Raw genomic sequence first — 16,787 nt, forward strand, 5'->3', positions numbered from 1 at the left:
TTCTGTACTAACTGTTCTCCCTTCCAAATTGAACAAATTCACATTTTCCCACATTATACTCAATTTGCCAACATTTTTTCCCCCCCTTACATAACCAATTGATATCTGTAAACTGTTTATACCCATCTCACAATCTGCCATTCCACCGATTTTTGTGGTGTCTGCAAATTTGGCTACAGTACATTCACTTCCTTCCTCTAAGTCATTAATATACATCTTAAACAATTGTAACACTGCTAAACAGGTCCCAGCACTGATCCCTGTGGAACCCGATTGGTCACAGGTCACCGACCTGGAAAAAAAAGCCCTTATCCCCCCTCCCGTTGCCCGCCCATTAGCCAGTTCTCTATCCCTGCCAATATACTACCTCCAACACAAATGGGCTTATCTTATGACTTAACTTTTTGTGAAGTCTGACAAACCTCATTGAATTTTCACAGATGACTAAGGTAATGGACAGGGGAATGTCTATGGACGCTGTTTAAAGACACTTCCAGTAGGCATTTGATAAAGTCCCACATAGGAGTCTATTAATTAAGGCAGAATCCCACAAAATTAAGGGTAAGTTACTGACATGGCTTGGAAATTGGTTGAGTTCCAGGAAACAGAAAGTAGGATAATGAGTAGATACTCAAATTGGTAGGGTGTGGCCAGCGATGTCCCACAAGGATCTGTGCTCAGGCCTCAACTATTCACATTATTTATTACGGACTTGGATAATGGCATAGAAAGTCATATATCCAAATTTGCTGAAGACAAAAGTTAGGCTGCATTGTAGACAGTATAGATGATAGCATAACATTACAAAGGGATATTGATAGACTAAGTGAATAGGCAAAAATGTGGCAAATGGAGTTCAATATAAACAACTGTGAAATTATCCATTTTGGACTGAAAAGGGATAGATCAGGGTACTTTCTAGATGGTATGAAGTTAAATACAGTGATGTCCCCTGACCTTTCTGTCAAAGACTGGAGAGCAAGGATGCAGAAGTTATGCTACAGTTATACAAAATCCTGGTGGGATCCCACTTGAAGCACAGAGATCTGGGCACCGCACATTAGGAAGAATATATTGACCTTGGAGGGAATACAAAGTAGGTTTACAAGAATGATACCTGGACTTCAGGGTTACATTATGAGGAAAATTAGGCCTGTTTTCTCCAGAATTTAGAAGATTCAGGGGTGATCTGATCAAAGTCTTCAAGATATTAACAGGTAAAGACAGGGCAGGTAAGGATAAATTATTTTTACTGGTAAAGGATTCTAGAACTAGGGGTCATAGTCTGAGAATTATGGCCAGACAACGCAAGACAGATGTTAAGAAGCAATTCTACATACAAAGGGTGGTAGGGGTTTGAGACTCTCCTCCATAAATGGCAACATTAACTGAATCAGTTAATTTTAAATCTGAGATAGATCAATTTTTGTTAAGCAAAGGTATTTAGCGCTTTGGGCCAAAAGCAGTATATGGATTTAGGCCATACATCAGCCGTGATCTCACTGAATGGTGGAATGAGCTCAAGAGGCTGAATGGCCTACACTTGTTCCTATGTTCCTAGCTTGTTTTAACACCTTCTGAAAGTCCAAGACAACACATCTACTGGTTCTACTTTATCCATTCTGGTAGATACCTCCTTGAAACACTCATATTAGTCAGACATAACTGCTATTTCATGAAGCCATCCTGACTCTGTTTGGTTACATTAATGATTTTTCAAATGTGCTACTATTACTTAATAACTGACTCTAATACTTTTCCAACAATAGATGTTATTTTAATCAGCCTTTAGACACCCACTTTTTGCCTTCCTCTTTTTGAATGGGGCATCACATTGGCAGTTGTCCAATCTGCTGGTACTTCTCCAGAATCCAAGGACTTTTGGAAAATTACAACCAATGCATTCACTGTCTGTAGTTACTTCTTTTACATCCTGGGATACAAGCCATTTGCACCAGAGGACTTATCTATCTTTAGGCCCATTAGTTTGTCTAATACTACATCTTTAGTGATGTTACTTAATTCCTCCCCCATATTCTTTGGTATTATTCGGCTATTCGAAGTGTCTTTCGCATAAAGAGTGATGCAAAATATCTTTTACTTCACTGCCATTTCCTTGTTCCCAATAACCATCTCCCCAGATTCATTTTCTAAGGGCCTGTGTTCACTTTGACCTCTCCCTTCCTTGTTACATATTTAAATAAGCTATACTTATATGATTTTTCTTTCAACTTAACACTCTGTTGGTTTAACCCTCTCTTACAATCTTTCCCCCTTACGAGGAGGAACTTTTGCTGACAGTCATGAATTACCTCCTTAAACATCTGCCACTGTTTGCTTACTGTCATTCCTATTAATCTATTCACCCAGTTCACCTTTTATTTGGACGTCATTTCTTAAACCTATCCCCATTACCAAATACAAGAAAGCGTGCCAATTCTGAGGAAGGGTCATCGGACCCGAAACGTTAACTCTGATTTTTTTTCTTCACAGATGCTGCCAGACCTGCTGAGCTTTTCCAGCAACTTCTGTTTTTGTTCCTGATTTACAGCATCCACAGTTCTTTTGGGGTATTTTTTTATAGCCTGTTCCCTGGTTAGCTCCACAACATACTGCTCTAGGAAATTATCCCTAATATACTCCATGAATTTGTTGCTCTGGCTACCCTTTCCAATTTGATTAACCCAATCAATGTAAAATTAAAGTCAGACATAATTATTGCTTTTTATTCACTTGTGTACATGGGAGTTGCTGTCTGGCCAGTATTTACTGTCTGTCCCTAATTACCCTTGAGAAGTTGGTGGTGAGCTGCTTTTTTGAACCATTGAAGTCCAAGTGCTGTAGGTAAACCCACAATGTCTTTAGGAAGGGAATTCGAGAAATTTGACCTGCCAACTGTGAAGGAATGGTGATATATTTCTAACTCAGGACAGTGAGTGGCTTGAAGGGAAACTTGCAAATGGTGACGTTTTCATACATCTGCTGTCCTGGTCCTTCTAATGTAAGAAGTTATGGTAAGCATACTGTGGAGAATCCTTCTCAAACAGCGTTGTACATCTCAAAGGCTTTGAGGTGGCGTCTATATGTAGTTCACATTCTAGGCAGGCGTCATGTGCGGGACATCTTTTAATGTGGAAATGTTGTTGCACATCAGGAGACACAACGTCCTTAACAGAAGCCAGATCCAGTGACATGGAACGGGGATTTCCCTACTGCTGCAGTCTTCATTTGCCATCATAGCCATTGATGGGAATCTGGAACTCTCTGCCTACAAAGGGTGGTGGAAACAGAAACTTTCATAATATTTAAATTGTATTTAAATATGCACTTGTGATGCCAAAGCATATAGGGCTATGGGCCAAGTGCTGGAAAATAGGATTAGCAATAGTTAGGTGGCTGTTTTTGACCAGTGCAGAATCAATAGTCCTTTTTCTATGCTGTATAATCTTATGATGTGGAGGTGCTGGTGTTGGACTGTGTGGACAAAATCTGAAGTCACACAACACCACATTAAAGTCAAACAGGTTTGTTTGAAATCGCAAGTTTTCGGAGCATTGTTCCTTTATCAGGTCACCTGATGAACAGTGCTCCAAAAGCTTGTAATTTCAAGTAACTGTAACCTGGTGTCCTGTCACTTCTGATCATATAACTTTATGACTCCATTCTGCCCTTCATGTCAGCCTTTGGTATTTCTCAACTTAACTATTTCATGTTACTCCTAGCTAGCATCCCACATTCTATCCTCAAACTTGCAATGATACACAACTTCGTTGCTCCTGTACAAAATCTTCTAGATCTTACTCACTAATCACACTGATATTTGCTAATGTACAATGACCTACAACCTACAATGACCTACAACCTATTTCAATGCAAGGGGTCTGACAGGCAAGGCAGATGAACTCAGGGCATGGCTAAGAACATGGGGGATTGAGATGTCATAGCTAATACAGAAACTTGGCTCAGGGAAGGGCAGGACTGGCAGCTTATGTTCCAGGGTATGATTGTTATAGCAAGAATAAGAAGGGGGAGTAGCATTTTTGGTTAGGGGGTAACATCATAGTTGTACTTAGGAAGGATATTCCTGGGAGAACATCCAAGGAAGTTATTTGGGCGGAGCTGAGAAATGAGAAAAAGATAACCAATTTATTGGGATTGTACTATAGGCTCCCCCAATTATCAGCAGAAAATTGAGAAGCAAATTTGTAAGGAGATCTCAGATATCTGTAAGAATGATAGGGTTATAATGGTAGGGTATTTTAACTTTCCAAACAGACTGGGAATCCCATAGTGTTAAGGGCTTGGATTCAGAGGAATTTGTTAAGTGTGTACAAGAAAATTCTCCTATTCAGTAAGTGGACATACCTACTAGAGAAGAAGCAAGACTTGACTCTCCCTTGGGAAATAAGACAGGGCAAGTGACTGATGTCACAAGTGGGAGCACTTCGGAGTCAGTGATCATAATTCTAATAATTTTAAAATAGTTATGGAGAGTGATAGGCCAGATCTAAAAGTTAAACTTTAAATTAAAGGAAAGCCAATTTTGACAGTATTGGGCAAGAACTTTCAAAAGTTGATTGGGACAGGCTATTTTCAGCTAAAGGGATGGTTGGAAAGCAGAAGGTCTTCAAAAATGAGATAATGAGATTCGAGAGGCAATATGTTCCTTTTAGTGTGAAAGGCAAGGCTAGTGGGTATAGGGAATACTGGATGGCAGGGAAATTGAGGCTCTGGTCAAGAAAAAGGAGGCATACAGCTGTGATTGAGTGAATTGCTCAAGCAGTATAAGGGCAATAGGAGTGTACTCAAGAAGGAAATCAAGAGGGGAAAAAAGTGGACATTAGATAGTTTTGGCACATAGGAAAATCCAAAGAGATTCTACAAATACATTAAGGGCAAAAGAGTAACTGGGGAGAAAATAGGGCCCCTTAAATATCAAAAAGACCGTCTACGTGTGCAATCGCAGGAGATGGGTGAGATACTGAATGAGTATTTCACGTCAGTATTTACTGTGGAGGAGATGGAAGCTAGAGAACTTGGAGAAATAAACAGCAATATCTGGGAAAATGTTCATATTACAGAAGTGGTGGTGCTGGACATCTTAAAATGCATGAAAGTGGATAAATCCCCAGTACCTAATCAGGTGTATCCCAGAACTCTGTGGGAAACTTGGGAAGTGATTGCTGGGCCCCTTGCTGAGATATTTGTATCAATAGCCACAGGTGAGGTGCCAGAAGACTAGAAGGTGGCAAATGTCATGCCATTATTTAAGAACGGTGGCCAGGAAAAGCCAGGGAACTATAGATCGGTGAGCCCAAAGTCAGTGGTGGACATTTTGTTAAAGGGGAATTCTGAGGGACAGGATTTACATGTAGTGGGAAAGGCAAAGATTGATTTGGATAGTCTTAGAATGGCTGTGTGTGGGGGAAATCATGTCTCACTAACTTGATTGAGTTTTTGAAGGAACAAAGAAGATTGATGAAGGCAGTGCGGTAGATGTTGTCTATACGGACTTCAACAAGGTGCCAACAAGATTCTGCATGGTAGACTGGTTAACTAGGTTAGATCACATGGAATCCAGGGAAAGCCAGCCAATTGGGTACAAAACTGGCTTGAAGATAGGATACAGAGGGTGGTAGTGGTGGTGGAGTGTTGATTTTTGGACTGGAGGCCTGTGACTAGTGGTGTGCTGCAAGGATCGGTGCTGGTCCACTGCTTTTTGTCACTTGTATAAATGATTTGGATGTGAATATAGGAGGAATGGTTAGTAAGTTTGTAGATGACACCAAAACTGGAGGAGTAGTGGACAGTGAAGAAGGTCATCATGGGACCTTGGTCAGATGGGCCGAGGAATAGCAGATGGAGCTCACTTTAGATAAATGTGAGGTGTTGGATTTTGGTAACGAAAATCAGGGCAGGACTTAAAGGGTAGGGCCTGGAGAGTGCGGCCGAGCAAACAGACTTTGGGGTGCAGGTACATAGTTCCTTGAAGGTGGAGTCACAGGTAGACAGCTGGTGAAGAAGCTGTTTGGTACGCTTGCCTTTATTGGTCACTGCATTAAGTATAGGAGTTGGGATGTCATGTAATGGCTGTACAGGACAGTTTCCCAAAAGTGGCCTAAACAGTGTTCAATTCTGGTTCCCTGCTATACAAAAGATGTTGTTAAACTTGAAAGGGTGCAGAAAAGATTTACAAGGATGTTGCCAGAATTGGAGGGTTTGAGTTATAGGGAGAGGCTGAATAGGCTGTGAGGTTTATACAATTTATACGGTCATGGACAGGGAGAATAGCCAAGGTCCCTTTCCTATCATAGGGGAGTCCAAAACAGGTTTAAGGCGAGAGGGGAAAGATATAAAAGGGGCTTAAGGGGCAACGTTTTTACACCGAGGGTGGTGAGTATATGAAATGAGCTGCCACAATTACAACATTTAAAAGGCATCTGGATGGGTACATGAATAGGAAGGGTTTAGAGGGATATGGGCCAAATGCTGGGTCTGTTTCTGTGCTGTATTCCATGACTCGATGGCTCACAGTTAAGCAGAATTTTCATTTTAAGATTCTCACTCATTTTCAAATTCTTCATGGTTTCACCCCTTCCGCCTCTGTAATCTCATCTATCTTCAAACCTCTCCAAGACATTGATCGCCCTTTAACTTTGGTCTTTGAGTAGCTCATTTTTACTGTCCTACCACTGGCAGATATACTTCACTATCAGTCTAGCTTTTTACTGCCAGATTTTTGTAACACTCAAATGTCACCATCTGTTATGGTAGGATTAGAAGACATGCCTCCAAACATTAGCTTGGGGCTCTAGATTACTAATCCAGTGACATTATTATTATATCAACACCTACCTGAATGACTCGGAGCCAAAATTTGCTTGATGAGGCTCCTGCAAAAGATCTTTATTTCTATACACAAGTATTGCCTTAATCTATTTTACTCACCAGAGAGATGCAATGCCACAAAAATTCATTAAATTAATTTCTGAGATGAAGGCTGTCCTTGGGCTCAATCTGGTCTGGAGTTTAGGAGAGTGAGAAGTGATCGTAACACAACATAAAATTTCTCGAAGGCTAGGCAAGGTAGTTGCTGAGGGGCTCTTTCCTTAGTTGAGCATCGAAGCATAGGAATCACAGTCTCAGACTAAGGGCCAGGCATTTAGGACTGAGATGAGAAGCTTCTTTATTCAGTTTTGTGAATTTTTGGAATGGTGAATCACAGAAAATTGTGGTAGCTAAGTTGTTGAGTGCATTTAAGAGTGAAATTGATTGATCTTTGGCCACTAAGAAAATAGAGAGACACACAGATAGGACTTAAAAACTTTGCTTCCTGTCAAGTTTAGCAATGATCTTTTTACACAGGATTGATGGACCCTAAGGTCAATTCCTATTCCTAATTTTAAAAAAATTAAAATTTAACATGATACATTCATAATCTGTTGTAAAAGCACTTAGCATCTCTTCTACATTGCAGACTTCAGCGTGTAAAATATATACTTCGAAACATGAGCGTGTGTAATAGCTCAGAGTATAAAATGTAGTGCAGTGGTAGTGTCCCAGAGGCCCAGGGCTTCTCCAGAGGTGTGTAATAAGAGGAGATGATAGCCTAGTGGTATTACCACTAGACTTGTTACTCCAGAGACCCAGGAAATATTCTGGGAACCTGGCTTCGAATCCTGCCACAGCAGCAACAGAATTTGAATTCAGTAGTTATCTGGAATTAAGAGTCTAATGATGACCGTGAAACTGTTGCCAATCATTAGTGAACCAGATGGGATTTTCCACTGTCTTGTGGGGGAGGAATCTGCAGTCTTTACCTAACCTACCTTATACGTGATTCCACACCCACTGCAATGTGGATGACACTTAACAGCCCCCTGGGCAATTAGGAATGGGTAATAAATGCTGAGCTGGCCTATGTTTTGGTTTATTCTTGTGTGTTTTAAGATGGCGCCAGAGAGTGGCAACACTACACAAACTTCTCACTGCATTTTGTAACAAAATACAATAAATAAATAAATAAAACAAAAATAAATCAAATCAAAATAAAAATCATTGCTTCCTGGATGTTCCACTATTGACATCCTGTGAAGGGATACAAAAAAATTCTGAACAGGTTGAAAATATCTATAAATGCTTAGCACAATTCTGATCTGTGCCTTTTCAGGTAGAGACTGAATCATGATAATCCTGTAATAAAAGTCTGAATACACTGTCAGTTCTAGTTTTTAAATGAGGGATGCTTGCTGGATTGAATTCTGGAGAACAAGACAAAACAGAAGTGTCATAAGTCAACTCACCCAGATCAGAAACTGAACTGGACCAGCCACAAATACAGTGGCTATAAGAGCAGGTCAGGGGTTAGGAGTTCTGCAGAGAGTAATGCATCTATTCTCTCCCCAGTACCATCTATAAAGCACAAGTCAAAAGGTATGATGATAGTATAAGGTAGGGGTGGAGGTTAGATAGACCTTAGGTTTAGGGTAAAAGTTCAGCACAACATCGTGGGCCGAAGGGCCTGTAGTGTGCTGTACTGTTCTATGTTCTATGTTCTATGATGGATTCCTGTCTGGTTGCCTGAATGGATGCAGCTCCAACAAAAAAATCAACGCCACCCAGAACAAAGCAGCTGTTTGTCTGCTATCCCATTCACCACCTGCACCATTCACTCCTTCCACTATCAATGCACTATATGATGGCAGTATGTACAAGATGTAGTGCACAACTTGCTACTCTCCTTTGTCAGAATTTTCCAAATCCATGACTCCTATCACTTAGAAGGACAAGGGCAGCAGACATGGATCAAATTCCCCCCCAAATCACACACCATCCTGACTTGAAACCACATCATTATCCTTTCATTGTCAATGGGTCAAAATCCTAGAATTCCCCTCCTCCTTGTTCCCTAAACATTCCGTGTACACATTAAAAACTGTAACCAGGGGAGATCATATGTCTTGAGGGAAGGAGGAGGAGATATCAGGGCTTTCAGAACAACTGAATAAAACCTAAAATGCAACAAAAAGAAAACAACTACATTACTCACCTGTAGAAGCGACTAACACCTTCAAATAGTAGCCTCATCCTCCTACGGTCACGGGCATCTGACAAACTGAATATGGCACCCACAGCCAGCGGGACAGCAACCACGGTCCCAAGGAATAGCTTTTTATACAGGCTGTGTCGACGAACATAACTATAGAAGGACAAAAGATTGATCAAATGCCACCATGGTAAATGCAAAATTTTATAGTAAAGCCTTACTTGTTGCTTCTTTTTTAAAATAAAGAATTTCATAATGCAGCAAAACTTGGCAAGTTCTCAATTTCAATAATTCTCAGCAGTGAGACATATTAGTGCCATTTCTCTGTCTCGTGAAATGATATATACCCTGGGTGCAGTCTATCACCTCTGATTTGAACATAGTCGGTAGTGGCTGTAGGGGCTAACTAATGAATAGCTTAAACAAAGGTCCACTTTTTGCCTTCCAGCAGGTGATCTTTTCCGCCATTTAGTCACTTCTTTTGTTTTCTGCTTTTTCCATAAAATTTCCTCACTGTCCATCTCCGGAAGCACTAGGCAAGCATATGGTTTTCCAAGCATCTATTCTGATCCCAGTCAATTTGGAGTCTCATTTGCAGGCCTCCGTGCATCACAGACATGGATATCCCGTTTTTCTCATGCTGATAACAACCTCACCAGAGGCAAGTGTTTAGCGATACTGCCATCATTCATTTGGCTCACATGACCCAGTAAACAGCATCGCCACGAACACAAGAGGGCAAGTTTGATGGCAATCACTGCATACTGGTGTACTTCCATATTCAGTATTCTGTCCTGCCTGGAGATGCCTAATATCCACTTGTGGCGGTGAAAGTGGAAGCTATTTAGCCAGCCAGCCATATATACCAATCTTCTAACTACAACAGAGTCAGGGACATTGGAAAACAAAATGAGCAAAAGATTTCATCAGCATTGCTGACGCATTCTTCCATCTCAAGTAGAGGTGCAATGTTTGACTCCCGGGTGCCTTTAAGACCACTAGACAACTGAAGCTAATTATAAATGACCACCACCTCCCCAGCACCCAAATTCTTCCAGACCTGGATCTAATTCAGTCCTTCTCATAATACAATGATCCACAACTCTACTTCAGTACTATGGGAAATCTGGATCACACTTTTCCAGGTACTTTTCTCTAATTGGGTTTTTCAACGGTTTCTCAATGTCTTGCAGGGGCTGATGCAGCTTTCAGTAATCACATAAGTGGGATGTACCAGTCTAGATAGACCAGGTGACATTTCCTGTCTGATGTTTTCCTGTTTCTAATACAAGAATATGCACCTTGTCTTGTATAACATACCTCATGGGCTGAGAGCTAAGCTGTTGCCTGAAGATGATAGAAGGCAATAGTGGCACTTGCCTCGTCCTCTGCAGTAAAGTCCAGTGATGTCTACATAACCATACCTAACAAAATAAAATAATAAATTAGAATGCAAGGAATAAGCATTCCAAAGAAAATAAGCATCAACATCAGATTGTTAGTAAGCACTTATATAGTTTTAAGTTGTTGAAAGTGAATATTTCATACAGGATTTACTAACTGAAGCTCTCCAACAGTTAGGAGACACAACAGGCCAAGTTAGACATCAAAAGCCTCTAATGCTTACCCTAAACTATTGGGAAAAAAAAGACTAAGTGAATCAGAACATAGTAGCCACGGTAGCCTTGAAGCACATAATCCAAGCTGATGCTCCAGTGCAGTGTTCTTGCACTGATGGGAGGTACCGTCCTCCAGATGAGACGTTAGACTGAAGGTATAATTTGCCCCGCAGTGCATGTCAAAGATTCCACATCAGTAATTTCCTAGAGGAGATCTCCCCAGTGTGCTAATTATTTATCCCTTGATCAACAGCAGTAAAACAGATGAACTGGTCAGTATCACATGACTGTTTGTTGGAGTGTATACTGAAAACGGTAGCTGTATCCTTTACATTAGAACAGTGGAGGCACGTCAAAAGTACTTCATTACTGCAAACACTTTGGGATGTACTGAAGGTGTGATAGACACTACTCAAATATAAATCTTTCCTTAAGTTAACACATCAGTTAATAGTATGGCATAAAGCTAAAAGGTCTTATGAAAATGCATGAAAAAAAACATAGATCCTGTTGAATGGGAAAGATACAAAGATCAGCAAAGGGCCACAGAGCAGCTTAGAAGAGCTACTAAAAGGGATTATAAAAAGAAACTTGGCAGGGACAGCACAATCAATGAGAAGAAATATTGTAGTTACATATAAGGGAAAGCAGGTGGTCAGGAGCAACACTGCCCACTAAAGACAGAAATTGAGGACATTTGTTGAACAATTACTTTGCCTGAAAAAGAGGATAGTTTGCCAGAAGTCACGAGGTAATTGACAGTAGATCAGGAAGGAGGACTGAATAAAATTAATGCAAGTAAAACATCAATAATGGCAAAATTAATAGAATGAAAAAGTGACAAATCCTGGACAGGACCTGACAGTTGATAAAGGAAGTAGGGGAGCATGTTGTAGATGACCTAACTATAATCTTCCAGAGTTCTTTTAATACAGGAGTTGTCCTTCTGGATTGGAAAATTGCCCATTCACTCTGCTTTTTAGGAAGGGCAGCACAGCGCCAGGAACTCGAGTTCAATTCCAGCCTTGGGTGACTGTCTGTGTGGAGTTTGCACATTCTCCCCATGTCTGCATGGGTTTCCTCTGGATGTTCCGGTTTCCTCTCACAGTCTAAACATGTACAATTAATTGGATTGGCCATGCTAAATTGCCCATAGTGTCCAGGCTAGGTGCGATGGGATGGGATGCTCCTCAGAGGGTTGATGTGGACTTGATGGGCTGAATGGCCTGTTTCCACACTGCAAGGATTCTATGATCTATGATAAGACCGAAAGTGGAGAACAAGGAAAGTACAGACTGGTTAATCCAAAGTCTGTGGTGGGTAAATTGTTGCAACCTACAGAACACCTTAAAAATTTTCAGTTAATCAATGAGAGCCAGCATGGATTCATGACAGGAATGTCACGCCTGACAAACCTCAATGAAGTGGTGACCAAGGTAGTGGACAGGGGAATGTCTACGGATGTTGTTCATATGGTGACACGGTGGCTCAGTGGTTAGTACTGCTGTCTCACAGCACCAGGGGCCCGAGTTCAATTCCACCCTCAGGCAACTGTCTGTGCGGAGTTTGCATGTTCTCCCTGCATTTGCATGGGTTTCCTCTGGGTGCTCTGGTTTCCTCCCACAGTCCAAAAATGTGGATTGGCCAGGCTAAATTGTCTGTAGTGTTCAGGGATGTGTACAATAGGTGGGTTATAGGGGGATAGGTCTGGGTGGAATGCTCTGAGGGTTGGTGTGGGCTTGTTGGGCCAAAGGGCCTGTTTCCACAATGTAGGGTTTCTATGAATCTATGACTTTCAGAAGACATCTGATAAGGTTCCACAAAGAGATTAACAACTAAGGCAGAAGCCCACGGAATTAAGGCCAAATTACTGACATGGTTGAGAAATTGGTGGAGTGGCAGGTGTCAAAAGGTAGTAAGGACAATAAGTAGATACTGAACTAGGCAGGATGTGATCATGATGTCCCACAAGGATCTATGTTTAGGTCTCCATTCACATATGTTCTCTATATGTTATTATCCAAGTCACTAATAAATAAAGTCATATATCCAAATTTGCTGATGACACAAAGTTAGATAGCATTGTAGACTGTGTAGATGATAGCAGAACATTACAAAGGTCATGTCTGACCCATTTCTCACACTTCGGCCATCACCGGTTCTCTTCCCTCCCACAACAGCAATAGGGTCTCCCTGTCCTGACTTACCACTCACGAACATCCACATCCAAAGGATCATTGGCCACCATTTCCACAACCTCCAGCAGGATGCTACCACCAGAAACATATGCCAATTCTTCACTCAATCTAATCTACAGTATTGGCTGCTCACAATGTGGCCTCCTCTACACTGGGGAAAGGAAATGCAGACTAGGCAACTGCATCACAGAACTCCAAATTTCTGTTCGGAAAAATGAACAAGCTTCCTATTGCCTGCCACTTCAATGCACCACTATGTTCCCTGGCCAACATCTGTCTGAGGTTTGCTGCAGTGCTCCTGCGAAGCTTAGCACAAGCTGGAAGAACAGCATCTCATTTTCCACTTGGGGACATTGCAGTCTTCTGGATTCAATATCGAGTTCAATAATTTTTGGGCCCGAGCACTCCCCCCACCACCCATGTCCTTACACCAACCCCTAAACATCAGGCCTTGTCATCACATGGGCTTCTATCATAACAACTCCACAGATGCTGTTGGACATGACAAATTTTTCCAGCAATTTGTTTTTGTTTGATTTCTCATAGTTATTTTGTTCTTTTGTTTAGTGTTTAACTCAAAGTTTTAGTCCTTTATTGCTCCTCAGTTCCACGCATTCTGTCTCCACTGAATGCTTTCCCCTTGTTATATCCTTGCTCACCACTGAAGCAATGTTGTTTCTAATCTAGCAACGCTACTCCTACTCCATTTTCCCTACACATCCTGTAAATCTTATTATTTGTCTCCAGATTTGAGTCTTGAGCCTGCTTTCACAGCTCTCTAGGAAAGGAGAATTACAGATTCTAAATCAAGAAATTCCTCCCCAAATCAATCGTACTTGGCCTGCCCCTTATACTGACCTTTATGCCCCCAGCACTAGAATCAACAGCCAAGGGAAAAATCCCAATATCCACCCTGTCACATGCTACAAGTTTCAACATCTCACATTCTTTGGATACATGGCCCCGTCTCCTCAACCTCTCTTCATAAAACAACTCCACAATCCAAGGATTAATCTTGTGACCTCCGCTGCACTCCCTCTGCGGCAAATATATCCTTCCTTAGATAAGGAGACCAAAAAATCCTTCTCTAGGTGAGGTGAGCATCAGACAACCACAGCAAAATATCTTTACTACTGTACTCAAGTACCCTTGAAAGGAAAGCCAACATACTGTTTGCCTTTTACATTGGTTGCTATACGTACATGCTAAGTTTTAAGAGATTCGTGGACAAGGACACCCACATCCCTTTAGACACCTGCATTTTCCAACTCATCATTCTGCCTATTATTTCGACCAAGTGGAAAACTTCACATTTACTTGCATCATATTCCATCTGCCATGTTCTACCACATTCATTTAGCCTATCCAAGTTCACTCAAAGCCTCCTTGCTCCTTTCTCAACTTGCTTTCCCACTCATTTTGATGTCTTCAGTAAATTTGGAAATATTGTAACTGGTCCCAACAAACACATTGTTTATTTAGATTGTGAATCACTCCAGACACAGCACTGATCCTTGCAGTACTTCACAGACTGCCATTCTGAGAATGGTCCATTTATTTTTAATCTCAATTAACCAATTCACAATCTGTACTATGAATACTATATTCTCTGCAACGTAATGTGCTCTACCTTTAATTTACTAATCTCCTCTGTGGGACTTTATCAAAACTTTGCTTCAGAATTCACCTGACGTTTGTGAGGACAGCATGAAACAGGCAGATATGCTTGAACAGGTTGACGTTAGGAAGGAGGATGTGCTAGAAACTTTGAAAAACATGAGGATAGATAAGTCTCCTGGGCCAGACAGGATATACCCAAGGTTATTACAGGGAGCGAGGGAAGAGATTACTGCCCCTTTGGCAATGATCTTTGCATTCTCACTGTCCACTGGAGTAATACCAGAATTTTGGAGGGTGGCAAATGTCATTCCCTTGTTCAAGAAAGGTAACAGGGATAATCCTGGAAATTACAGACCGGTCAGTCTTACTTCTGTGGTGGGAAAATTATTGGAGAGGATTCTAAGAGATAGTATTTATGATTTTTTGGAAAAGCACAGTTTGATTAGAAATAGTCAGCATGGCTTTGAGGGGGGCAGGTCATGCCTCACAAGCCTTAGTGAATTCTTTGAGGATGTGACAAAACACATCGATGAAGGTAGAGCAGTGGATGTGGTGTATATAGATTTTAGCAAAGTGTTTGATAAGGTTCCACATGGTAGGCTCATTCAGAAAGTAAGGAGGCATGGGATCCAGGGAAATTTGGCTGTCTGGATATAAAACTGGCTGTCCAATTGAAGACAGAGGGTGGCAGTAGATGGAAAGTATTCAGCCTGGAGGTCGGTGACCAGTAATGTTCTGCAGGGATCTGTTCTGGGATCTCTGCTCTTTGTGATCTTTATAAATGACTTGGATGAGGAAGTGGAAGGGTGGGTTAGTAAGTTTTCTGATGACACGAAGGTTGGTGGAGTTGTGGGTAGTGTGGAGGGCTGTTGTAGGTTGCAACGGGACATTGACAGGATGCAGAGCTGGGCAAAGAAGTGGCAGATGGAATTCAACCCAGAAAAGTGTGAAGTGATTCATTTTGGAAGGTCGAATTTGAATGCAGAATATAGGGTTAATGGCAGGATTCTTGGCAGCGTGGAGTAACAGAGGGATCTTGGGGTCCACGTCCATAGATCCCTCACAGTTGTGATCTAAGTCGATAGGGTTGTTAAGAAGGCATATGGTGTGTTGGCTTTCATTGGCAGGGGAATTGAGTTTAAGAGCCGTGAGGTTATGCTGCAGCTCTATAAAACTCTGGTTAGACCACACTTGGAATATTGTGTTCAGTTCTGCTCACCTCATTATACAAAAGATGTGGAAGCTTTAGAGAGGGTGCAGAGGAGATTTGCCAGGATGCTACCTGGACTGGAGGGCGGGTCTTATGAGGAAAGGTTGAGGGAACTAGGGCTTTTTTCATTGGAGCGAAGAAGGATGAGAGGTGACTTGATAGAGGTGTACAAGATAATGAGAGACATAGATAGAGTGGATAGTCAGAGACATTTTCCTAGGGCAAAAATGACTATTACGAGGGGGCATAATTTTCAGGTGATTGGAGGAAGGTATAGGGGAGATGTCAGAGGTAGGTTCTTCACACAGAGTGGTGGGCGTGTGGAATGCGCTGCCGGCAGTGGTAGTGGACTCAGATACTTTAGAGAGTTTTAAGTGACTCTTAGATAGGCACATGGAGGATAGTAAAATGTAGGGTATGCAGGGTAGATTGATCTTAGTAGGATAATAGATCAGCACAACATTGTGGGCTGAAGGGCCTGTACTGTGCTGTACTGTTCTTTGTTCTAAAAGTCTTCTGAATAACCAAATAGCTTTTTATTAATACTAACTTATTCTTGCTCTTCAGTTACAATAGTCCCTTGATCAATCAGTATTTCTGGGAGATAGCTGTAAAAACAGGTGCAAAATAACTTTTTAATTTTGGCATTTTACTAAATCCTTCTGTCCCCACTTGGATTGGACCCATAACAAGTCACCTTTCCCTTTGTTGTTTATGCCAGAGGGGAATATTGTCTGTTGTAGATCATGTAGATCTTTAAATACTAGCTCTGCATTAAATCTTTGTGTATTTTCCTAATCCACTGTTACCAAATTGACCATCAGTTTCCTTTGCTCACATTTAGGACCCTAGTTTCAGAACCAACATTTTACATTAAGTTTATCATAATTTTGTCATTATTTCCCCAAAGGTTCCTTTACAGCAAAGTTATTAGTCATTGCTCATTACACATCACAGAATCCAAAATAGCCCATTTCTGAGTTGGCTTGACATACTGCTTCACAAACCCATCGTGCACACTCTTCAGGAATTCATCCTTCACAACATTAATGCTAACAGGGTTAAGCCAGTTTACATGCAAAATTGAAGTCACC

General features: G+C 41.3%; 1 protein-coding gene across 2 annotated transcripts in view; it reads right to left on the bottom strand.

Moving 5' to 3' along the window:
- adck5 (aarF domain containing kinase 5) overlaps window positions 1-16,787 on the bottom strand; it is a 75,916-nt gene that overhangs the window by 16,124 nt on the left and 43,005 nt on the right. For both annotated transcript variants that reach the window (XM_020512543.2, XM_020512545.2), the window contains exons 2-3: window positions 10,367-10,470; window positions 9,050-9,199 (exon numbers count right to left, since the gene is read on the bottom strand). In XM_020512543.2, coding sequence (XP_020368132.1) covers window positions 9,050-9,199; window positions 10,367-10,470 — 254 coding nt within the window. The remainder of the gene's footprint in view (window positions 1-9,049; window positions 9,200-10,366; window positions 10,471-16,787) is intronic.

The sequence above is a fragment of the Rhincodon typus genome, chromosome 2, assembly GCF_021869965.1.
Source record: "Rhincodon typus isolate 14 chromosome 2, sRhiTyp1.1, whole genome shotgun sequence".
NCBI lineage: Eukaryota > Metazoa > Chordata > Chondrichthyes > Orectolobiformes > Rhincodontidae > Rhincodon > Rhincodon typus.